The sequence below is a fragment of the Bubalus kerabau genome, chromosome 20, assembly GCF_029407905.1.
Source record: "Bubalus kerabau isolate K-KA32 ecotype Philippines breed swamp buffalo chromosome 20, PCC_UOA_SB_1v2, whole genome shotgun sequence".
NCBI classification, from domain to species: domain Eukaryota; kingdom Metazoa; phylum Chordata; class Mammalia; order Artiodactyla; family Bovidae; genus Bubalus; species Bubalus kerabau.
Window position 1 is genome coordinate 51,678,105 of NC_073643.1, and position 24,318 is coordinate 51,702,422.

Below are 24,318 nucleotides of genomic sequence, written 5' to 3' on the forward strand. Positions count from 1 at the left end.
AAGCCAAGATGGGCTTCCCTGGTAGCTCAGATGGTAAACCGTCAGCCTGCAATGCAGGAGACCTGGATTCGATCCCTGGGTCAGGAAGATCCCCTGGAGCAGGAAATGGCAACCCACTCCAGCATTCTTGCCTGAAAAATGCCATGGTCAGAGTAGCCTGATAGGTTACAGTCTATGGGGTCACAAAGAATGGGACACGACTAAGAGATTTTCTTCAAGATTGTCTATAGCCAGAACTCACACAGGACTCAGTGCTGTCTCTGGAGCATCTCCTGCAGCCCAGAGGTGGAATTGCAGGTCCAGGAGGCTGCTTTGGAATAAGTGCCCTCAGAGTAGGGTCTGTGCCCTTCTCAGGCTGGCAGGAGCAACTGGGGACCTTGGGCATTTCATTGAGCCTCAATTTCTAACCACAGAACAGCAGCATAATTCCTGGCTTGCCTGCCACACTGGGGGGTTGTGGAGATGGAGAGGGCTGGCTCCCATGACAGAAGCTCTCCGGGGGCCCTTCTGCCTGGGGCATGGGGGGAGGGATCACATAGGGCTGCCCACCACCGCCCCCTCCCCCAGCACAGAAGCAGGGCTGATGGCTGGCTTCCTCCCCCCACCAGAGCTCTCAAGCCATCCATCACTTATAAATTCTCATTTCTAAATAAAATGATTTGTTAATTTGAGTGAGTGATCACCACTCGTCCAAGCCTTTTTGCAGGCCCAGGAACAGCTTGTGGGCTCCCAGAGCCCCGTGCTGCCGGCCTGGCACAGACTTGGAGGGGTTGTTTTCGATTTAAATGTGAATTGAATGAGGAGAAAAATGTTTCTCTTGGCAATTCCATAGGAGCTCGCTCTTCTGACAGATGTTGGAGTTTATTATCCCATCGGGCTAGTGTTTTGTTGAGCAGAATTGCTAATTATTTCGGAGGCCCGGCCATAGTCGAGGAGGAAAGGGAGGTGGCGGGTGTGGCTTTAGGTGGCATCTGTCAACAGGCAGGCACTGGGATGCCAGGCCCAGCCCACCATCTCCCCACTCCCCTCCTGGGATCTGCAGGCATTTCTAGGCAGGAGCTGCCCTGCCCCTCGGTTTCTGCTTCACGGGGTACCTAGAGGAGGCAAAAAGGTTTGTTCTTGCCAGCACCCTTTTGGCTTCACGATGAAGAGTCTGTAAGATTGCACTGGGGGCTGTGTGTTGCTTGTATGTAGTGGGTTATGAGTAGTGGACGGAAATAGGCTCTGGAGAGGCCAGTGCTCTGCTCACTGTGTAAAGTCAAAGTTGTTGATTATAAGGACTGCATCTGGGCAGGGGCCCAGCTTGCGCAGGCATGTGGCTGCTTATCTTCATAGCCGTGGGTTCTGTGTGGTTTGGCATGACCGTGTGCTGTGCTCGTAGGTCACGAGCTGCCTGGCGTGACTTCATGTGTCTGTGAATGCGATGTCTGTGGTTGAGCTGCTCAGGCCTTCAAGGTACAGCTCCAATTCATTCCTGTCCCGGTCTGTGCACAGCAAGGTGAGGAAAGCCTGGAAAGACAGATGGCCAGAGGGGACTGGACCTCAGGAAGGGTGGGCTGAGGCTGGCCGGAGCAGGGCCAGGTCCCTGATACCCAGCAAGGGACCGCAGATTTCTACTAGACTTGGTCTGAAGGCTCCCCATTCTGCACAGCCTGTGTCTGACTCCAGTTCATGTCCGATGCTGGAGGAGACAGTTCCTCCTGCAGTCTCCCCTGAGAAACACCCGCACTGAGAAAGCCCCTCACCTCTGCACCTTTCCTTACCACTTCCTGAGCCCCAAGACAAGAGCCCCAGGTGCCCTGGCCACCCCCAGTCCTGGCAGCTCAGGACCTGGCACTTGAGTGTCTCCCCATCCTTGAGTGTCTCATCCCCTTCCCCCATCTGCCTCCACACTCATTCTCCACCCACTCCCCCAGTTCCAGGCTCACCAAAGCTCAGCTCCCTAGGTTCAACACAAAGGTAGAAGCAGCAGCTGGGCAGGCTTTTATAACCCTAATTAACGCCGGATCCCGGGTGGGGGTGGGGGGTGGGGGGGTGGTCCCAGCTCTAGAACTGTGATGCAGGCCGAGCCCAGCAGAGTACAAGGCAAGGAGGGTCCACCTTGATGCTGGGTCAGGGGAGACAGTCAATGCAGCTGGGCCCCAGAAGATGACAGGGAGCCCTGTGGCCTCAGTCTCTCCATCTTAAGTCCTGGACCCTGGCAACCATCCTCATGGGGGATGGGGTGGGGTGCCCAGCCACCCCCAGACTGAGATCCTGCCATGCATCTCTGATTGACCGTGTGTCCCTGGGAACCAGGCCCTCTCCCTCCTCTGGATAAAACTCCACTGTGACATCCTTCCATTAAATAGGGCATGTTCAGAAGAGAAAATTGCTACTATTTTCCCCTTTTACTTCACTGTCATCAAAAATTGATCCCATATTGCATCCTTATTTCAAAGAATGAGCTAAAAAAAATAAAATAAAAATTCCCACTCCTCAGAGTGGCAGCTGCATCAAACTTCCCGTTCCTCTCACCCCCTCAAAAAGAAAGGAAGAAAAGGAAAATAGGGCCATGGAAGGACCACGCCACTGCCAACCCTTCTGGAGCTGTTGAATGTGGTGGGGCCATGGCTTTGGGAGAGAGGAGGGACGGGGCCCAGTCTCCGGACAGAGGGGGATTTCAGTCTGGTGAAATGTGGTAGAAAATGCGGTAATTGGGGGAGGTTAATTTGGATCTAAATGGAACGATTCGTTATCTCAATAAGAAGCATCTTGTTTTCCAGGGAGACGGCTGTGCCTGCCAGCCAGATGCCGACCAGCCCATTGGCTCGGCGCAGGGCCCTGCTGCCCATCCTCAGGAGATCTAGCCTCCCAGAACCACTTACTCTCCTTGGCTCGTGGGACGGGGAGGTGGGGGAGCAAAGACAGGGGTCCAGGAAGGGGGAACAGTGAGGCTGAGGCTGGGGAGTGTGTGACACCCCACAGAGCACGGAGGCCCCCTGACTCTCAGAGCAGTCTTCCCTCCCATGGGTTTAGCTGCTTCTTAAAAGAGGAGAGAGTAAGTGGGGTGGGGAGCACAGTTTAATCTGCTTTTTGACAAAATATTGAGCAGCTCTCCACGAAAGCACAGGGTTTTTCCCACAACTAAGGGGTCATATGCCACAACTAAAAAATCACACATGCCACTACTGAAGATCTGGTGCAGCCAAATGAATTAAATATATTTTTCAAAAGCACAAAGTTGGGGCTTCCCTGGTAGTCCAGTGGTAAAGAATCCACCTGCTAATGCAGGGGACACGGGTTCAATCCCCACTCCAGGAAGATCCCACATGCCATGGAGCAACTGAGCCGTGTGCCACAACTACGGAGTGCCTAGAGCCGGGGCTCCACAACGAGAGAAGCCACCGCCATGAGAAGCCTGAGTACCACGATGAAGAGTAGCCCCCACTCACCACAACCAGAGAAAGCCCATGTGCAGCAACCAAGACCCACCTCAATCAAAAAATAAATCTTTTTGAAAAATAAAAAGCACAAGGTTTTAAAAACATAGAATATGTATAATAAGAATGAGACAGAAGAGCCAAGATAAGCAACCCCAGGACCAGCTGCTTGGTCTAGTTGAGCCTCCTGCAGTTTGACTGTGAGCCTCCTGGTAGCCAAAGGAACAAGGGGGAACCAGTGCTTTGTGTTCTAACCAATGGAGATGAGACATTTAAATCAACTCCCCACAGAAGCCAAGTCTTGCTTCCCATGGGTTTGGTGTTTGGGGGAGATTTCACAATGTGTCTCTCAGCTTCTCCCACCTTTACTAGGAGCAGAGTCTGGGAGCTGACACTTGGGCTGCAGTCCAGAGCATGTCCCTCCTCCCAAAGCCTCAGATCCCATCTGGTCCTTGCCAGGGACTGCAGGCGAGAGCCGCTGACAGTGCTGGGATCACCGGTCCCCCAGGTGTGGCCAACACAGGCTACAGTGCGTCTGATAGACGTAGGGGTGCGTCCTGCTCTACCTCCTGCACGTTCTGTGGCTGTGGAGTACTCAACCCCCTTGACCTGTGCCTCCTCCTTCTTGAAAATAGACCGGTAGCAGCAGCCTCACCCCTCATGGCTGTGTGGGTCACATGTGGACTCTGCGCCCCCATAAGTGATAACTGTAGTCATGAAGGCACCCAGTGGGGCCATTGGTTTGGGACTGGGGCACACGATTTCCTTGCTCTGGACATGTGTCTAGCCTGGTGTTGGCTGTACCATGAGTATGGGCTGGGGGGCAGGGTGAGCATGGAGACAAGGGGAAGCCCCTCCCTCCACTGTGAATGCTGTGAGAACAAGGCAGAGAGCCTCATTTGGCCTCTGTCTCTGGCACAGGCCCTGAACATGTTTGTTGAAAGAAGAAGGAGGAGGAGCCCTGGGCATCTCCTGTTCACTTATTCCATACTGTGGTTTTAGTTTGTATGCTGCTGCTGCTGCTGTGTCGCTTCAGTCGTGTCCGACTCTGTGCGACCCCATAGACGGCAGCCCACCAGGCTTCCCGTCCCTGGGATTCTCCAGGCAAGAACACTGGAGTGGGTTGTCATTTCCTTCTCCAATGCATGAAAGTGAAAAGTGAAAGTGAAGTTGCTCAGTTGTGTCCGACTCTAGCGACCCCATGGACTGCAGCCTACCAGGCTCCTCCGTCCATGGGATTTTCTAGGCAAAAGTACTGGAGTGGGGTGCCATTGCCTTCTCCGTTAGTTTGTATAAGATAACACAAAACAAAGTGATCGCAGTGGGGTGAGAGATGGGAGGAAGGTAAACCGGGGAACAAATTGAGGGCACACGGGAGAAGTGGATCACTAGGCATGAATGAGGCAGGTGGCAGCCAGAGGGCCGGTGTGGCCAGGTGCGCACGGCAGGCGTCAGGGTCTAGGGGTCCAGAAGCTTCCGCCTGCCCAGCCACAGCGGGAAGCTGCCCCACCCACCTAAGCCTTAGGAGATGAATTCCTGACACGAAGGTGAGGACCACCTACCATGTGCAAATGGGTCTGAATGCATGTTTACATGCATGCACGCATATACACAGGGGTTCCCATGCCCTTGTACATATGTATTCACATACATGGGGCTTCTTAATGTTTGCACTTGTATTCACATCCTCTCATGCGGGTACACCTGTGTACATGTTCAAGTGCAGATGCACACACGTCCTCCTTCAATTCCAAGTCCTCCACCCCCAGGACTGCAAAACTGTTGACCACAAAGTCCAGTGGAAGAGGTCTCCTCTCCCACCGGCTACTAAAGTGGAAGATTCCTCGGGCACCTTCCTCCCTGGAGGCCCAAGAGTCCCCAGTCACAGGAGTCCCATCGCCCCCCCTTTCCTGTGGGAGAGCACTAGGAGGCTTTGGGGGATAGGAGAATGACATCGGGCTTCAGATACTGGGGAGGGAAGGTCCCTATGGCCAGGACTTGACCCCGAGGATGGGTCAGCAGGCCTGGGCCATGCAGAGCAGGGGGCTGGGAATCGGATGGAGGCCTTCAATACCTTGGTGGGCTGAGGCTGGGCTGACCCTAGGGCACAAAGACCCTCCCTGCCCCACAGAGTGCCTGGCTCTGGATTTAGAGAAAGGAAACAGACCCAAGAGTGGTGAGCAAGTTCTACACTTAGCCTCATTTCTCACCCCCACGCTAGTGGTGGGGACGGGGCGGGGGTCCCACCTCTTGCTGAGCTTTGATGTTGCCACCTGTGAAGTGGGCTGAAGATTGCTCATGGAGGGTCTGCCCTGACAGGCGTGGAAGGGTGGCCCTGGGGCTGGTCCAACCAGCCCAGGACTCAGAGTCTGCTCCTCTGGGCCCTGCCCTTCCAGGCCCTTAACTCAGGCAGCAGCCTCAGATCTAGGCACAGCCTAGCACAGCTGCCTGCAGAGGATCACTAAGCTTAACACTGATGAACACAAACCCACAGCAGCACCCCCGCCCTAATGCTGTGGGGGTCACAGGCTGTGCTTGGCAGCAGTGCTGGAGGCTGACCACACGTGGAAGAGGGCTCCTGGGGGCCCAAGGTCACCGAGTGACCTTGAGAACATGCAACCCCCACCTTCTCCACATACACTTCCTATCTTCTCTGGCCTCAGCCGGGCCCTGGGAAAAGGGCAGGAACTCCGCGGCCACCCAGGGTGATGAGTGCAAGGTCATGCAGTGAAGCTGAAGATGAGCTCAGGCCCACCCAAGTCTCCTCCTGCCCCCGAAATCTCTCACCCAGCCCCAAAGTGTTCCCTTGTCCCATTCTCTCTGATCCACAGCAATCCAAAGGCTCCTTTCCTCCTCAGAGGGTCTTCAGGGTCTCAGAGGGGGCTCAGGATGTTTCATGAGTGAATTGATGAGTGGGGGAGGGAGGTTTAGTTACGCAGTCCCAAGGACAACCCCTCATCCTGCCCTCAAAGAGCTGTGAGTGCAAACTGAGTAACCCCCCGCCTTGAGTCTCAGTTTCCTCATCTGGAAAATGGGTTTGGAATGGAACCAGCTTTGTAGGGGCTGCTCTAGAGATTCATGAACAGTGCAGTGAGTGCTCAGTGGCTGTGACAACAGGTCCAAGTGCACTTCCAGGTGCAGGAATTCCCTGACAACCCTAAATATTTCAGGAACACTCAAAGCCCCACCTGACCACCCGGCCGTGGTTTCTCCTCCCTGGAAAAGTTCTGACCCTTTCCTGTAGTTTGCTGTGGCTCCGCTCCAGGAGCTACTTCCTTCTTCAGCAGTCCCAGGTCAACACGTCCTCACTCCCAGGGACATCTGACTCTCTTACTGTTGTGATGTTGTTTAGTCACTAAGTTGTGTCTGACTCTTTGTGACCCCGCAGACTGTAGCCCACCAGGCTTCTCTGTCCATGAGATTTCCTAGGCAAGAATACTGGAGTGGGTTGCCATTTCCTTCTCCAGGGGATCTTCCCGACCTAGAGATCGAACCCACATCTCCTGCATTGATAGATGGGTTCTTTACCACCGAGCCACCAGGGCTGGCCCTTCCTGATAAGCGCAAGTGCCTCCAGGCTCCATGTGGTCAGCACCTCAGCGTTCTCCTGTTTTCTCACTGATGCAGTGGCGGTGGATGGTGCCATTTTCCCATTTCACAGGGAGGAAAACTGAGGCCAGGAGAGGTGATTTCACCCAGTTAGGATAGATCTGAGTCCACTGTGGGTCCATCACTAGAGGGGTCTTACCCGCACAAAGACCAGCCTGAAGGCGGGAGGAGATCAGGGGCCGAGGTGGCCTTAGGCAGCTGAGATTCAGGGGTTCCTGTCCTGGGAGGTGGCATGATAGAGAACAGACTCCCTGACCCTTGTCCCAGAGGAGAGGGGCTGCAGCCTGAACTGGGGGGAGAGGAGGTGGGGAGAGATGCCCCAAATAGGCCGGCACGTGCTGCCTGGCTGCCGTCCCACCCTCCCCAGCTGGTGCCATGGCTCTATGGCCGTTGCTAGGCATCCGTAAGGCCCAGGTGGGCCCTACCTGTCGTGGAGCAGCCGCGCAGTGTGGGGTAGGCACGGGGCCCGGGCAGGAGCAAGGCCGCCTCCGCCTGCCCGCCCTCCTCTCACTTGGCAGCAGCAAGCAGAACCCATTAGCGCCTGGCAGCCCGTGTCCCACGGTTCTGACAAACGCCTTAAATGTTGTCGCCAAGGCTCCAGCTGTCCCTCCGGCCGCCTTTACTCCTCGTAATAACCAAGTGTCGAGGCTGATTGGAGCAGCGGGATGCAGCCGGTATTCAGAGCAGCTTTTACCCTGGACGTTTCCACCTGGCAGCCAGGCTGTGCCCACCCCACCCTCCGCCTCCACGCTTTTGTCCGCCTGTCGCCTCTGCCCAGGCCCCCAGCATCACCCCCGGGCCAACCAGTGCCCTGCTTCATGTTCCAGGTGGGGCCTGTGCTGCTGCCTACCAGAGCTGGTGGGCAGTGTTGGACTGGAGTCTCAAGCATCCACATCCAGCAGAATGGTGACCCCAGTGGAAAGAAAGATATGGCTCCCATTCCCAGCCTTCCGGGTGACCTCTGCTGGGGAACCCCTGCTTTCTCTTGGTTCAGCTTCATCTCTCAGCCTTGGTATCCTTGTCGGTGGAATGGGAATGATGACTGGGCTTCATGGGGCTTAAAGGGAACGTATGTGTGAAGCAAGGTGTGAATCACAATGTCCTGTGGAAGAGATTCAGCCACGCTGAGACCACAAACACCCTAGGACAGAAGGAGGCTTGGGAGGAGCAACCGCCTGCATCAGCCGTCCTGGCCCCTTCTCTCCCCAGGACTGTGTGCGGCTGAGGCTCCCATTTGGAATCCCCTTCCTTCTCTCTATCTAGCCTTGTCCTTCACATTTGGCCTGCTCTTGCATCTTCCAGGAAGCCCTCCCAGTTTGGTCTAACCACACTACTCTCCCTCAGGTTTTTGTTTTGGCTGTGCCGTGTGGCAGGTGAGATCTTAGTTCCCCAACCAGAGATTGAACCTGTGCCCTCTGCATTGGGAGCACAGAGTCTTAACCCCTGGGCCACCAAGGAAGCCCCTCCCATAGGTTTTATGTGACCTTTTGAGCGGGTCCTAGATCCTCAACGTTATCTTATTGTCTGCCTTCACCCTCCCGTGGCCTTGTGAGGTCAGGACTATTCAGAGCTTCATTTTAGAGTCAAAGTAACTAAGGTTCAATAGATTAAGTGACAATGGACATGAACTTGGACAAACTCTGGGAGATAGTTTGTCTATCTCCCAGATAGGGAGATAGGCCTGATGTGCTGCAGTCCATGAGGTCTGCAAAGAATCGGACACAACTGAGCAACTGAACGACAACAACTAAGGTTCAGTGAGGGACAAGCATCAGTCCCCCATGGCAGACATGATGCCCCTGGCTCTGCCCGCCATGGGGCACTGTGGTCTCTGATCAGGGGAGTAAAGTCAGCCTCACCCTCCCAGGGGCTTTGCCCACCCCACCCCCTGGCCATGAGGGCTTCCTTCCTGAGACACCCAGTTACAAGCACCAGTATCCAGGACAGATTTGGTTGGTTGATTTATGATGTCTGACCACTGAATCACTTGTTTACAGGTTCCTTAGTCTTCCAGTGATGCTGGAGGGTGATGGGCAGAGAAAGGTAAAGATTAGTCTCTGCCCATTCATGAGACGTCCTCAGGGATGCAGAGGGGATGGGCCAGGTGGTGGTGAGGGCAGGGATGCAGGTGGTGAGCCCAAGGAGACGTGAGACGCAAGCGGTGGAGCGATGGCCACGGTGAAGGCGGTGGGGGTGGTGTTGATGGTGGAGTTGACGGTAGACAGTGATGATGGTAATCGTGACAGTAGGTGTTGGTGGCTGTGACGATGGGAATGAAGGTAGCAGCGGTGTAGCTCCTGGTGATGGGGGTGACCACTGGGGATGACGGTGGGAATGGTGCCGGGGTGGTAAGGACGATGCTGGCGATAGTGATGGGCTCATAGTGGTGGTGATGATGGAACAGTGTTGGCAGTGGTGATGGGGAATGTTGGCCAGGAGTCATGGGAATGTTGACGGTGGTTAAGTAGGGATCAGTGGTGATGATGGAGGTAATGGTGCTGATAGTGATGAGAGAAGCCCTCTGGTGGTGGCAGAGGTGATGGTGGCGGTGGCAATGGGATTGTGGGGCTAGCAAGGCTTCCTCTGGAGTGTCCCTCATGACAGAGTCCACCAGGCAGCCCTGCCCACATGTGGGCCATGCCCAAGCTGGCAGCACGACTCAGTGGGGCTTGCTTGATTCTCTTTTTCTCTTAACCTCCAATGAGCATAGCCTTCTGGGTAATGAGATGCAAATTGACAGAAAAGACAATGAGCCAGCCTGCGGCCGGTAGGGCAGCTTTTAGAGTCAGACTGATTGCCTCTGTGCCAATTTGCATGGCATTAGCTGTACGCGTCTCCGCCAACAGGCTCGTGCACTTCATCAGAGGTCACCTGGATGGCTGCATTCAACAAGGGGTGGTGACCTGTGATCCAGACGAGGGACAGGGCAAGGACACTCTGACCCTGACCTGACCAGAGCTCCAGGGTGTGGTGCCGAGAAGTCTGGACCTGTGGGAAAGTCTAGTGTGTGAAGGGACTTCATGGTCAGCCAGGGATGACCATGGGTCTGGTTTGGCCAGCACCATGGTTCCATCTGGGCATGTCCAAGAGGACAAACGGGCCTTAGTCAAAAGGAAGGCCTCAGTGCAAGTCCAGGCTCTTCCCCTAACTGGCACCATTGCCTGGTCAGTCCCTCCAGGCAGTGATTCCCTGACTGTGCAGTAGGGGCCCCAGCCTCAGTGTCTCCACACTGAAAGTAATGATCATCAAGCCCAGCCCTGTCTACGGTGCCCTTAGCCACAGTTCTCCACGTCAAGGTCATGTGTTGCAGCCCTCTGAGAGGACCCATCCTTGTCACTGTTACTGTCACTTAAGGACTGTACCTGGGATAATTCCTAGAGTGGGACCCAGGGGGCCTAAGCACGGCAAGGACCCAAGTGGATGCTCAAACCCAGTCCTACAGGCCGCCTGCCCATCCCTCCTACTCTGTCCAAGGTGCTGAAAGTCCTGGCCCAACTGCCCTGGGTCCTCACCGCAAGGTGAGCCAGGGCCCCCTTCCCTGCCACCCTTGCTCTCTGAGCCCTGCAACCTCTCTGACTCAGTGCAACTCAAGACATCACCACATGCCCTCCCCCAGGACAGACCACAGTGGAACCAGGGGCTCTTTCCTTCTGCCCCCAACCTCCAGCCTCACCAGCACCCCTTCAGGCACATCCCATGCCCCTCTGGCCCTACCTCCCTCCTCACCGTCCCACTGCCTCTCCCCCCGAGGTTAGGCCTAATCAGAGCTAATCAGAAAATTATGAGCTGCCTGATTACTGATTAGATCCCTAATGTTAATAGAGTCGAGAAGGGCCTGCTCAGGCTGTGTTTTAGGAAAAAGTGTAAAAATAACATCAAGGAAAGGGAGCATAGTGGCTGGGCGAGGGCTTGGGCTCTGCCGTCCTCACAGGCAGGGGCTCCAGCTCTGCTCTTCTAATTGGTGGGGGGCGCTCAGGCTCAACTTTCAAGTGGAAATACATTTTATAGCAGGAGGCCTCCTAGCACCCCGAAATTCTGCCGGCAGAGTTGCTACCCCAGGCAGCTCCTCCTGCAGAGGGCTCTCAAGCTCTGCTCAGGACAGTGAGACAGTTGCAGTGGGAATATAGGAAGGCCCTACTGTTGGCTCACCACATGTGAGCAGGGCTGTGTCTATACTGCTCATGGACTTACTCATTCCCACACAGTCCAGGCACACAGAAGATGCTTAATAAACTTTTGTTGACAGGGAAGAGGAAAGGTTACAGCAATGCCTTCTCTCTGGAGCCACCACCCTCCTGTGGTGGGGCATAGAGGCATCTGAGAAGGCTTCCTGGGGGAGGGTGTTTTAGCATGTCAGGAAAATGTACTCATCTGGGGTGGGGGCGAGCAGGGGGTGCCAAACTCCCCAGCGGCCCATGTCCACCTCCCCCAGCCTCTCACTCCAGCAGGGCCCCCATGGCTTTTGCTTTGAAACCATCTCATCACTGACTTGACAGCAGCGGAGTGGGATTAATGGATGCCATTTTTATGAAGTCCAGAGGGAGGTCAGGGTCCTGGAGAGCATTTCAGGCACCCAAGGCAACCCCTTGGCCCGTCTACGTGGGTGCCCCAGTGAGGCTCATACTTAGACTCGGCCTCTCCCTGTGCTTACCTTTACTTCCACACCACCTGGTACCCATGGGGTCTGTCAGTGCTGCTTCTGACCTGGTCTCTGCCACCTCCATCCCAGGGAAACCCAGGACCTCCAAGACGGCAGGTCCCTAGGGGCATCTTCTGATCCACTCCCCCTGACCCCACTCCACTGGCCATGGTAGAAGCCTGTGCCCAGCTCTGGGGCCACCACAATCCAAGAATCAATTCCCTGCCCTCAAGAGACCACGTCTGGGAGGGAGCCAGACACAACAGTGATGGAGACACCACAGGGGATTCTGGAAACCCAAGCCCGGCAGGAGACCGGGCTTCCAGAAAGAGGTAGATGGGCACTGACTCTTAACAGATGCAGAGGGGGCATGGAGGGCCGTCCAAGTTCAGGGCACAGCACAAACAAGTGTAAGTTCAGGTTCAGCATGGTGGGAGTAACAAGTTTGACAGAGCCAGGCCACACAGAACCCTGTAAAGGATGCCACAGGAAAGAGGGGGTGTGGTCGGGGCGTCCAGGAAGCATTGAGTTGGGGCACAGGAGCCTGAAGGTATGAGGGCCCGAGGCAGATGAGCTTATGCCAAGCAGCTTGGGTGGGAATCTGACGTTGGGTTGGAGCAGGGGAGGGCAGTGTTCTGGAGAGGAGAAAGAGGTCACCGTATAGGGGGCTTTGGATGGGAGCAACTTCTAAGGGGTGACCATAGGGAAGTGACATCCCAGCCTGGGTGGGTTGAGTAGGACCCGGAAATGGGCCCTTGGTCCCTTCCTGGGGCAGGGCTGAACTGAAGGCTAAGGTGCTGGGGGACGATGGACAAAGGTGGTGCCGAGGAGACCGACAGTCTGTCGAAATGAACTTCGGAGGTGAAGAGGTCAAGTCAAGGTCAGAAGGCCCAGGAGAGAAACGAGGTTGAGAGGAGCAGTCAGAAGGTCCTGGGGTGAAGCTGAGGGAAGAAGCAACCTACTACCTGGGACTGTGTCCCTAATTTGCAGGGTGAGTCCACATCCTGCCTTCTGTCCATGCCTTGTTCACACCTCCTCTACCCTGGGAGGGCCGGGTGGGCTTCTGGTCCCTTTTATGGCCCTGAGAAACTGAGGTCCAGAGAGAAAAGTTCTGTGCTTCTCAAAGTAGATGCTGGGTCAGTCACCAAGCCCTAGGAGCTCAGGCCTCCTGAGTGGCCGGGGCATTGTCCCACACAGGGACACACACACCCATGCCCACACGTGTGTGTCTGTAGTACATGACCTGATGGGGGAAACTTAGACAAATGGCGTGTGGTCCTGCTCATCTCTTCCTCCTGCCCTGGGCCTGATAACCTTCATGTGATGTGATGTGTTTTTTTAAAAGGATGAACGAAACTTTGGTAAATTACACCAGGTCTTCTTTCAGAGGGAGGAAGGCTGACAAAGCTGGCAAATTTATGAGAAATTCCACCTGGCTCCCCAGGGGCTGGTTCACAGTGGAGACAGGCAGGTTTCATGCTGGCAGCTGAGGACGTGCCAGCTAGGTTGGCGGGTTCCGACCCACACGAGCCCCCGAGGGACTGTGCTGAGCAGGGCAGTGCTTTGGAAGGAATCTAAGCAGCCTCGGAGTCCACCTGGCCCAGCCCTTGGCTCGGGCTCCTCAGCACCAAGGTGCCTCCATATGGCGGGGCTCCAGGGCCACAGCCCCAAAATGGACCTGGTGCAGTATATTGGACTTACTGGCTTAAATCTCACCAGGGAATCTCTCAAAGGTGCCCAGTGGGGGACTCAGGAGCCAGCAGCAGGGACCCAGCAGGGCAGGGCCCCAAGAGCCGGGCCTGCCCTGCTGCCTTTACATGAGGCCACGTAGGGCCACTCGCATCCCCTCCCAAAGCAGCCTGATATCAGAGCTGAAATCTCCCGTTTCATCTGTGGTTCCTGACAACTGCTCTGTAGATTCATCCTGGTTCCTGCGAATGTTCCGCCAGCCCCCAGAGCCCCCTTTCCTCGCCCCGTGTCCTGTTCACACATTATCGTATTGACCGTCGTTCCCCGTTGAAAGCTAAAGCATTGAAGCCAGTGGAATTCCTGTCATCACCCGAGTGCCACTTCACCTCCTTTCCTTTCCGGGAACAAGCATCTTGGAGTCTATGGCTTTTCTATTCCTGATGTGAAAATGTCCACTTTGGGGATTTCCCTGGCGGTCCATTGGTTAAGACTACGTGCTCCCAAAAGCAGGGGCAACGGGTTCGACCCCTGGTCGGGAAGTTAAGATCTCACATGCCATAGGGCACAGCCTAAAAAACAAAATAAGTTTTTTTTTAATTTATTTTATTTTTAAAATTAAAACAAATTTTTTTAATTAAAAAAGTCCATTTTGGGGTTCATACCAGTAATAGGACAGAGTGGGTTTTTTAAATGTCAAAATGTAAGCTAGTAACCATCCTTGGGGGCTCAGAATTATCCTGTCTGGTCTGAAATTCAAGCCTCTGGACACCAGGCTCCCCAGCCTCATCTCCGTCTTCATCAGAAGCCACCCCTCCCTTCTTCGTATTTTTCCTGGAAAATTGAAACACAGGCTGCCCCTTGTGGGTGGGGGCCGAGGGGGCACAGGCATCGATAACCAAGACCGAGGTGCCCACCGGGAGTGCACAAGTGCAGTCCTGGGGCTGGAGAGACGAGTGCCCCTTCCAGAGGGGAACCACGGCTCGAATGAGCTTTTCCCTGTTACATGTATTCTGACCTTTTAAAAAAAAAGAAAAAAATTCCATTTTACTAATTTTTTTTATCAACTCACGGAGAATTCGTGTGGCTGGTAAGGGAAAAGGTCAGGGAGCCTGTCGCTGCCAACAACAGTGTGGGCGTCACGTGACAGCTCCCCCTCCGCCAGGTGCCCTTTGCAGCTCAGAGTGTTTGTTGTTTTCCCTGCAGTTTTAGTTGCTGGATTTTTGGTCTGGGTTTGGGGTGTTTGTTGTTCATCTGTTCCAGTGGTGGTTTCATCTTATTTATTTATTTTTGGTTGCGCTGGGTCGTCGTTGCTGTGCGAGGACTTTTCTCTAGCTGCAGTGAGTGGGGGCAGCCCTTCATTGTGGCGTGTGGGCTTCTCACTGGAGTGGCTTCTCTTGTTGTGGAGCACAGACCTCAGGGCATTTGGACTTCAGTAGTTGTGGCACACAGGCTTAGTTGCTCCACGGCATGTGGAAAATCTTCCTGGACCAGGGATCGAACCCGTGTCCCATACATTGGCAGGCGGATTCTTAACCACTCTATCACCAAGGAAATCCTATTGTTTCATATTTAAGCTGAAAGCATGGTTAATAAAGAAAGTATGGGTCAGATGTATCGTGAGACAGGTGCCAGGTGTGCCTGGAGTGGATGGATTCAGGAAAGGTTGGAAGACGGGGCCGTGGAGAGGGCAGGAGGGCAGGGTTGAGTGCCATGCTGCCCAGAAGGTGCCATTGGATGGGAAGGCAAAGCCACCCCTACCTGCCATGTTTAAGTCGGGGGTCCTGTCAGCCTGCTCTGTCCACACAGGTGCACTTCTCTTTACCCCCTCAGAATCCAGCAAATTGGGCATCAGGACAGGAGGTCATGAGTGAGGTCGTGCCCGTAAAGCTCTGAGCAGTCAGAGTCGTCAGGACACCCACCACTCATGTCGCAGGCGCTGTCCGCCCACACATGCACCTTCCCCAGGCCACAAGTTGTGCGAGAACAGGGCCAAGTAAGGATTCTCCTGGTCCCTGACTGTCTGTGGATGTACCTGCTTAAAGAAGGTGGTGGACAAACAGGCAGACACCCACTGAGGCTGAGGCGGCAGGAAGAAGGGACCCACAGCATCAGGATTTCTCATTCACCTATGCATCTTCCCCTATTGTCAGCCCTGGGGCTCCAGCGCCCTTCTTGCTAAGCTGCATCTTGCTTCATTATTATGCAGATATTTTAATTATGCAGATATGTTTTTAGACAGTTTTACATATGTATATTATTTACTCATTAGACCATAACAGCTCTGGAAATTGGAAATCTGTATTTAGTATCTATCAGTACACAATACAGAGCTAATATGGGGCCTGCAGGTGGGGAGGGAAGCAGGGTGGCAGGGGCAGCAGTCCTGTGCTGGGCAGGGGCTTCAGGGCACCCTGGTACTTACCCTGTGACACCAGCGTTGGAGTGGGGTGGGCTTGGAGCCGCATCTGAGAGTCCAGTTACTGATACCCTCTCCTGGGGACAGGGCCAAGGAACCGCTCTGGGAAACAGGTCCGGAGACCTGTGGCCAACCAGCCAGGCCCCACCTGGCCAGACCTGACCCTTCCCTGGGAGGTTCAGCGTCCTACACTGCTGGCAGAATTACCGATGCCCCCTCCACCACTTCTTCACCAGGGGCCCGGGGCAGTGGCACTCATGCTCGATCCCCTTGCAGAACAGGGAACGAAAGAATCCACGTCTCAGGTGTCTTCCAGGGGTGGGCTGGGGAGGGTGAGGAAGGGGTACAGCCTTCCACCTGTTGTTGGATGAACTGTGCCATCAGTCCAGGGTAGCCCAGGGGCAGTGTCTGTGTCTGTCTGTCATGATCACCTTCTTTGCCCCCCTCTGGCGGTGTTTTCAGGGCACCTACTTGGTGCTGGGACTTTACTCTGAGCTGGCTGCCCCTGACCTCCACCTCAGAGCCCCCATCACAGCTTCTACCAGGCTCAGCCCCCATTGGCACAACTCTCAATATCCTGTGCCCCACAGATTCAGGACCTTTTATCCTAAGCCTCTCATATCGTCTTGGAAGAGAGAGTAGCTGTAACTAATTAAGACCAAAACACTCCTACAGTCTGTCCCTCTGGGCTGCACAAAACAAATCCTGTTTGGTGGGCAGTTGCTCCCCAGACCCTTTCAGGCTAGGCCAGCACGGGGCAGGGTGGGGATGGGGGACGGGTTTTCCAGGTGAGAGGGGTGGGAAGGAGGCCAAGAAGAAGTGGGGTCCCCAACCTGGGGGGAGGGAGCAGGACCTCAAAAAGGATGGAGCAGACTGAGGGCTCCAAGCCCCACCCCTCCCAGTACACAGTGGAATCTTACCCTCCAGATGTTGGCCTCTGAGGAGCACCCGCCGTGGCCCCCAGGTCCCTTATCTCAGGTCACAGTCTGTCTCAGCTCCACAGCAATTGAGAGACTTTGAACTTAGTGAAATTCAAAGGTGTCTGTGCAGGGGGCTGCTCCCCTAGGGGAGCTTTGTCCACAGCTCAGTTCTCCTCTTTCTTGCCTTTTCCTGTAAGAACAGTTTCCGGAGCTGAAGGAAATTGATTGTTAAGTGAAACCCTCTGATAATTGCCTCTGAAATGCCCGCTGTTACCGTGATTGACTTGGCCGTGAACAGTCCTGCTCAACAGTCCTACCACAGTTCCCTCCAGTGCCCTGGCCACGATGGAGACATCACAGGCCAGGCAAGCCACCATAAGCAACTTCATAGCAGCATCAACCTCACAGGCGGCCCTCACCCTCCGGGATGTGATGAGGAAGAGTCGCAGAGAGGTTAAACCACATGCCTAGGGTCACATAGCTGACTGGGCAAGTCCAAACTCCAGCCTTCACCCAGGTCCACAGACATTCCTACTTTGATTTATCAGATGGTCATTGTGTACCTCCTTTGCAACCCACTCCAGTATTCTTGCCTGGAGAATTCCATGGACAGAGGAGCCTGGCAGACTACAGTGCATGGGGTCGCAAAGAATCGGACACAACTGAGTGACTAACACTTTCAGCGCTCATTGTGTACCTACTACATGCTAGGGGTCAGGCTTCTGTGAACTTACCAGCTGTCAGATATAGCCACCACCAAGCTCAGAGCGCAAGAGGAAGAGCAGAGGGTTTTCTGAGTTCCGTGATGGGGAGAGATGGCAGCTTGGCAGGGATCGGGGAGTGGTTAGGAGGAGAATGGAGTCTGAGCTGATGCCTCAAATGTGAGGAAAGGAAACAGGCTGGAGGAATCTGGGCGGGAGTGCAGAGGAAGGAGCAGGAGGTGCAGGGGCCTGGTACCGGAAGCACCAGACACCGCAGGTTGCTCTGAGAGCAGAGCCCAGAACCCAAGCAGGGAGCTAGTCCCAGGGAGCAGGCATTCAGGGTCAGGGGTGGGAATGGAGCACATCTCCCCCGGACAGGCAAGAGCCCTGAAACAGACAGAACGGTGTTCCCACCGCTGCCCGTGCCCTGCCGGGAGTCTCTGTAGATTCTCCTTTACTTCTGGACCTCAGTGCCCTTCCCCATCCTGCCTCCCCCAGGACATCAGGGGTACCAGGGGAAGGTGGGAGGGAAGTGCAAGGAGGATGAACCTCAGAGCAAGTTGAAGACAGAGCTGTGAGCTGTCTCCCGGCGAGTCCTGAGCAAGCCTGAGTGCTGTGGGCTCTCTGGAGATGGGTGCCCAGCGGAGGGGAGGGGAGCCCGTGGACTGGCCAAGGGCGAAAGGAGGCTTGCAAAACAGGTGAGGAGGTGACAGTCCGATAAGTCTGACTAAGGTGGTGGGGCGCAAATCCCAAACAGAAAGAGGGGATAACAGGGAGGCCTGGAGATGGGCGAGGGACCACGTGCTTAGAGCCAGCGAGGGAGACACCAGCATACTTGGCATTATGGGCAGCTTCCAGGGGTTGGGGCAAGGGAGCTGCCAAGAACCTAGCTGCCCTCTGAGTGGGTAAGGTTACTACCTCTAACGTATAGGCAGGAAATTGAGGGCTGGGGGAAGAAGTCAGGATTTGAACCCAAGGCTGCAGGGTCCCATCTCTGATCCCTGCCCAGGGCCCCTTGTGCGAACTCCTGTCCTCTCCCCTCTCACCCTGAGACCCAAGGGACCCCAAGCCTCCACAGCCTGCCCCGTCCACCCCCATCCAACTGCCTCAGCCCTTCCTCCCACACTGCCAGGCCAGTGTATTTAGCAGTTTCCACACGTCTAGTGCCTGGGGATGGACTGATTGATCTGTAACACTGAAAAAATAATAATGGCTTGATCGTTACTGAGGATTAAAAGTAATCCTTTCGCTGTGGCTATTGCAACTCCGTTATTCACGAGTCAGCGGGCTGACCTGGGCCTTTGAGCCCATGGGATTCCATAAGTTCAAGGAGGCTGGGGGCTGGGCCCCCCATCCCGATCTCCCTCATCCTGGCCGCTAGCCCAGAGAGCCTGAGGGGCCATCGGTCCCCATATTCATGAGGCCCGTGACTCCCAGGGTCAGACCTAAGCCCTCAGAGGGTGAAGGAGCAGGCATACTCCACCCAGCGGGGGCAGTAGGGGCCAAAGAAAAAGTTCCTCAAGGGCTTGGCCCAGTTTGGAGATTTCAGCTAGTGTCACTTTGGTCTTTGCAACCCCATCAACCTTGTGGCTTTTCCGTGGGAAGGGCCCTGATCTGCTTGTTCCCACGTGTGTTCCAGCCTCATCCTCCATGAAATGGCAATGGCTCCAGGCCCATTCTGAGAAGGGTCTGGCGTCCCTGGGAAAGTGGTAGGGCACCAGGCAAGGAAAGAGGGTGTGCAGTGACTGCCCGAGGCTCGCCCCTTGAGGTGTGGCCCCAGGGAATGCTCCTGGGGCTCAGACACTCCCATCCAGGCCTGGTGGCGGGTATGCAGGGTCAGTGCTCAGTTAACAGGAGTGACAATGTTGTTAACCCCGTGTGTCACGCAGTATGTCCTCTGTGGAAGGGCGCTGCCAGCTGTGAATCAGGGACTGTCAGGGGCTCGGCGTTGGGTGGGGGTGCTTGTGGTTTAGGATGAGAGGATGCCCCCAGATGGAAAGGGAGGAGCAGAGGCTGAGTGCAGGGGAGCTCCTGGGGTCTCAAAAAAGCTTTGCCTTTTCTGTGCAGAGCCACGGGTAACTGCCAAAGGTTTAGGGGTTTGTGGAGAAGCAGGACTGTCATGCACCCCCAGACCCACATTTCAAAAGCTCCAGGTGTCATGTGGAGAAAGATAGTGAAGGGCAAGAGAGGACGCAGGAGCCTGGGCTGGGGATGATCAGTAAGATGGTTAGAGTAACAGTTAAAATTTTTTAATTTATTTTTATTTATGGCTGTGCTGGGTCTTTGTTACGGCACACGGGCTTAGTTCCCTTGCAGTATGTGTGATCTTAATTTCCTGACCAGGGATCAAACCCATGTCCCCTGCTTTGAAGTTGGATTCTTAACCACTGGACCACCAAGGAAGTCCCAAGAGTTGCATTAAGAGTGAGATGTAGGGGGTAATAGTCACAAGGAGGTTGGGCTCATTCCAAGAGGGGGTGTTATATGCTCCAGTGGACCTGAGGATTACCCCCAGAAAGGTACCTAGGCATTCAGAAGGGGCCAGGACTGGAGGCAGGATCCGGGAGCCATCTGGGAGAAGAGAGGCCTATGGTTCCTGAAGCTGGATTAAGGTGGGGTGGGGCCCCGCCAAGCAAGTATGGCAGTAACAGATGGGCAGAGGACAGAAGCTACAAAAAAGACAGGTGGAGTGGCAGGAGGCTGTTGCAATGTGAACTGAAGACGTTTGACTCTGAAAGGGACTTCCCACCCTGCCCCATGTCCCCCAGCCTCACAGCCTTCCCAGTATTCAGTGCTCTTGGCCAGAGGAGGAGGGGGAGTCAGGCCCAGCGGGAGCGGATAGCTTTGGGCAGCCTTTCTAACAGCCAGAGGTGACATCCGGCCCAGAGGGTGGAGGCTGCAGCTCTGTAAGGATCCCACCAGGCTCCACCACGCTGGAGGGGAGGAAAAGCTGGTCTTTCATTTCCCCTGGTGTGCAGCTGCCAGGCTTTATTTTGGAATCTCCCCTCTGGGGCCCACAAGCCATCAGGCCTGGGTTGAGGGATGGGAGTGTTTGTCTTGAATACCAAGGGGCCAGGGGACCCTACGGCATCACTCATGGGGTCAAGTGGAGAGGACACTGGGGATCAGAGCCTCTCCCCAACCATGAGCCGCTCTGTTCCTCCCCGGGCGTGGTGGGCCCTGTAGCGTGTGCCCTCGGACCTTGGTCATGGGCTGCACAAGGCAAACTCAACGGTGAAGGCCCAGCCCGACCCAGGGTCGCTCCGTGACCTCAGGCAGACTGCTCACCATCTCTGTGCCTGGGCGTCCTCAACCGGGGACACATCAAGCGTGCTGTGGATGGTGACAGGTACACCTGATGTGTTGCTGGCCTGGGGGTGGTGGTGGTCAAGCCGGGATGCAGCAGGTGACCAGTTCAGGGTGAGTCGCCATTACCATTAATAAAACTTCACTCAGTTCCGTGGGAGGCCCTAAAGGGCCAGGCTCAGTTCTGTCCTCAGAAGCCTCAGTTCAGTCGCTCAGTCGTGTCCGACTCTTTGCGACCCCATGGACTGCAGCACGCCAGGCCTTCCTGTCCATCACCAACTCCTGGAGTTTACTCAAACTCATGTCCTTTGAGTCGGTGATGCCATCCAGCCATCTCATCCTGTGTCGTCCCCTTCTCCTCCTGCCTTCAATCTTTCCCAGCATCAGGACTTCCTAAAGGGGCAGGATCCACGGAATCCACAAAATAAGAATCTCTGGGCAGTGAGGATTCAGGCCCAGAGGGTAGCCAAAGGGTTTCTGTGCCTCCTCCAGGAAGCCCTCCCTGATGTGCTAAGTTCCCGCAGCTCTGAGCTTCCCCAAAGCACCTCAGCTACTCCTGCCCTCTTTGTTCTGCCTGGTGATGTGTCTGTTTCCCCTTCTGGACTGTGGAAGGCAGGGCTGGCTCTGCCATGTCTCTGCACATCAGCACTGTCTGGCGCCAGGCATACTGGGTAACAAAGTGCAGGATACACAGACAGCTGTGCCCAGAGGCACAGGGGCCTCAGTGGAGGAGGCCACAGCAATCAGCGCCGAATGATGCGCCAGGCTTGTGTGGACAGAAGGCTTGGCGATCGCTGCTGGGAGGGGGCTTGGGAAGCCAGGACAAGGACAATGGTGGTGGGTCTGGGTGGGCAGGGGTGGGCCGTGGGCACCTCCTACTGGGTCCTGAGCAACCTGGGAGCAAAGGTGCATCAGCAAGGCACTCTGTCTCTTGTGGCATTTCATCCTGGACTGGGGAGGGCCTTCCTCTTGGCACTGAGGTGATGCTGGTTTGTAGCGAGTAGAGTGTCAGTGAGTTTGGCTGCAGGGCCTAGGTCCTCAATCATCTTGGGGATCCCCCTGCCATCCTGTGGGCTGGAAATGTGACTGAGCTGAAGTCCGGGGAGTCCCGTGGAGATGCCACTCGGGTCACTCTGTGCAGGCTTCACCTTTCCTGTGGGTGGGGGAAGAGCCCACAAGGCAAGCTGGAGAATGCGTGGTGCTAAGGAATCCCTGAGGGGTCTGGCAGGATGTCCAGGGAACCCCTGAGCCACCCTGGCCCCAGGGAGTGCTGGGGACAGAGAAGCCTCTAGGCTGGAAACAGACCTCCCTCAGTCTCTGACCGTCCTGTGCTCTGTCCCTCAGAGATTGGCTGATGCTGCAGAGACCTTCCAGAAAGCTCACCGCTGGCAGGACAACATCAAGGTAAGAACTGCAGTGGCCTCCGCAGGCCCTGGGACCTGTCCACCCCCAGCAAGGGTGGATGTGAGTGCAGGGGAGGAGGAAGGGGAGGCTTCACTCACCCACTGGCGGGGCACCAAGGGGTCCATGGTGTGGAGCCGGGAACCCTTGCCCAGCATTCAGCAAGCATTTGAGGTTCGCGAATACACTGTCGTGGGAGAGCTGCTGAGGGAGAGGGACTCTATCCCCTTCCCAGACTTCCCTTCCAGAAGGCCCCCAGGCTGGGATCGGGGACCAGGCTGTCATAGCCAGGAAATCCTCTCCTTTCACCAGCAGAGCCCAGAGTAAGTGGAGGCAGGAGATGCTGGGAGCAGGACTCTGCTTGAGGACAGAGTGTCCGGAATGTGGGGGAGGGGAGGAGCACCTCACTGACCCCCAGCCTCACATATCCAGGTAGCGTGTTTGATTTGGGGTGGGCTGGAGACACCTTTTTTGTCAGGATCACAGTAAACCCGAAGAGAGACCGAGGCAGGGTTCCTCCCAGATTCAGGAAAACCCCCCATGCCAAGGATGACCGAGCTTCTGGGCACCAGAGAAGTTGGCAGGGCTCGCTGTGTCCTCCACAGCCACTCGGGACTGTGGCCATGCTTCCCAGTGGTCTCTGTGCTCAATGCAGGGAGAGGCACCGAGAGCTGGCCCCTGGGACCCCGGGGCCGATAGGGGGTGGGAGAGGCCCTGACTCACTCCAGCTCTGAGCCCGGTGCCTCTAGGAGGTGGGAGGGACTGTTATTCCTGCTTCACTGATGAGGACCCTGAGGCGCAGAGTGGCTGACCTACCTGAGGTTACCTGTTGGAGGCAGAGTCACAGCCGGCCTGTCAGATGCCAGGGGGCCTCATGTCTGTGATGTAGACCCTGTAAACTGGTTCCTTCTCCCAGTCCCCATCCCCCCAGGTCACCCTGAACCCCCACCATAGCACTCCTCCTTTGCTCCCTGGTGGGTACTGGGTGCTACCCTCAGGGAGCTCACATGGGGTTGGAGGTAACTAACAGATGATTGTCTATAGTGAACACGTAAATCAACTAGTGATTCCTTAGACCCCTCCTCCCTCCCTGGGAGCTGGGGGCTGGCCTTTTCCTTGCTTCCCATTCCAGCACCACAAGCCCAACCCTGGGCCACCATGCCTCCTTAGCCTCTTGATCAGAAATACGTACAACAGCAGTCACTTTGCACTCCCTGGGCACTTGTGCCTGCCCCTGCCTGCAAATAACAGCACCCTGGCGACTCCCAACGAGGCCCAGCCTGAGCCTGCACCCACAGCCCCAGCATCTGGCTGTCCCTACCTCTCTCATCAACCTGCCTCCTCCCTCCCCTCCTCCTGTGTTCCAGCCACACCCAACACCTAACTCCAGCCCCGTTCCTGATCTCTCTACCCACTCCGTTCCTCCCAGAAGCCCAGCTTGTCTTGCGCCTTCCCAGTGAGGCTGTTCTGGCTACCAGCACATCAGCCCCTCCACCTGCTGGGCCTCCAGAACCCTTGGCTCCTGCTCTGTCCACTCCTTTGTTTATGACGTATCTACTCCCTCCCCTCCTGGCCCAGGACAGGCTTGAAGAGCAGGCACAGAGCAGGGTGAAAGAACTGGGGAATCAGGGACTGGAAGCCCTCAGCCTGGCTTTCTCTCCCTCCTAGTCCAGGCCCAGAACCAGAAGAGGAGAGGGCTGCCTCAGCCCCAAACCCCTCTTCTCTTCCTGACTCTGCAGAAAACTCAAGGGTCATCTTACTGGACCTCTGACCCCTGACTCCTGATTTTCAGTCAATCTGAGACAGGAACAGCTTATCCCAGGCCGAAGAGGGCACCCCAGGGGCCTACTGGGAAGCAGAGCCCGGGTCTCAGGGGTGTCCAGGTTCTGAGACAGGTGCTTCTGAGGACCCATTGCCCGCACACTGGGCACAGTCACCCAGCAAGAGCTCGCCCTTCTCTGAGCTTTAGTTTCCCCATTTGGTAAAGGCCCGGCTGGAACTAGGGGCTGTCTGTCAGCTCAGGTGTGATGTGTGAAAGGGTCCACATGTCAGGTCATGAGGTGCAAGTTGGTGATGGTGTGGGTGCACCTCTGCCCATCCCAGCCCATGGGCTCTGGGTGTTCCTGTCCTGAGGTGGAAGAGGGCTCTGCTGGTCCCTGTCCTGACCTGAGATGCCCCCAGCTAGGGGTGTGACCACAGGGCCAGTTGGGCCCAG

General features: G+C 55.7%; 1 protein-coding gene across 4 annotated transcripts in view; it reads left to right on the top strand.

The window, feature by feature from the left end:
- Positions 1-24,318, top strand: part of CACNA2D2 (calcium voltage-gated channel auxiliary subunit alpha2delta 2) — a 140,754-nt gene that overhangs the window by 85,393 nt on the left and 31,043 nt on the right. For all 4 annotated transcript variants that reach the window (XM_055557507.1, XM_055557508.1, XM_055557505.1 and 1 more), the window contains exon 4: positions 22,047-22,106. In XM_055557507.1, the coding sequence (XP_055413482.1) occupies positions 22,047-22,106 (60 nt within the window). The remainder of the gene's footprint in view (positions 1-22,046; positions 22,107-24,318) is intronic.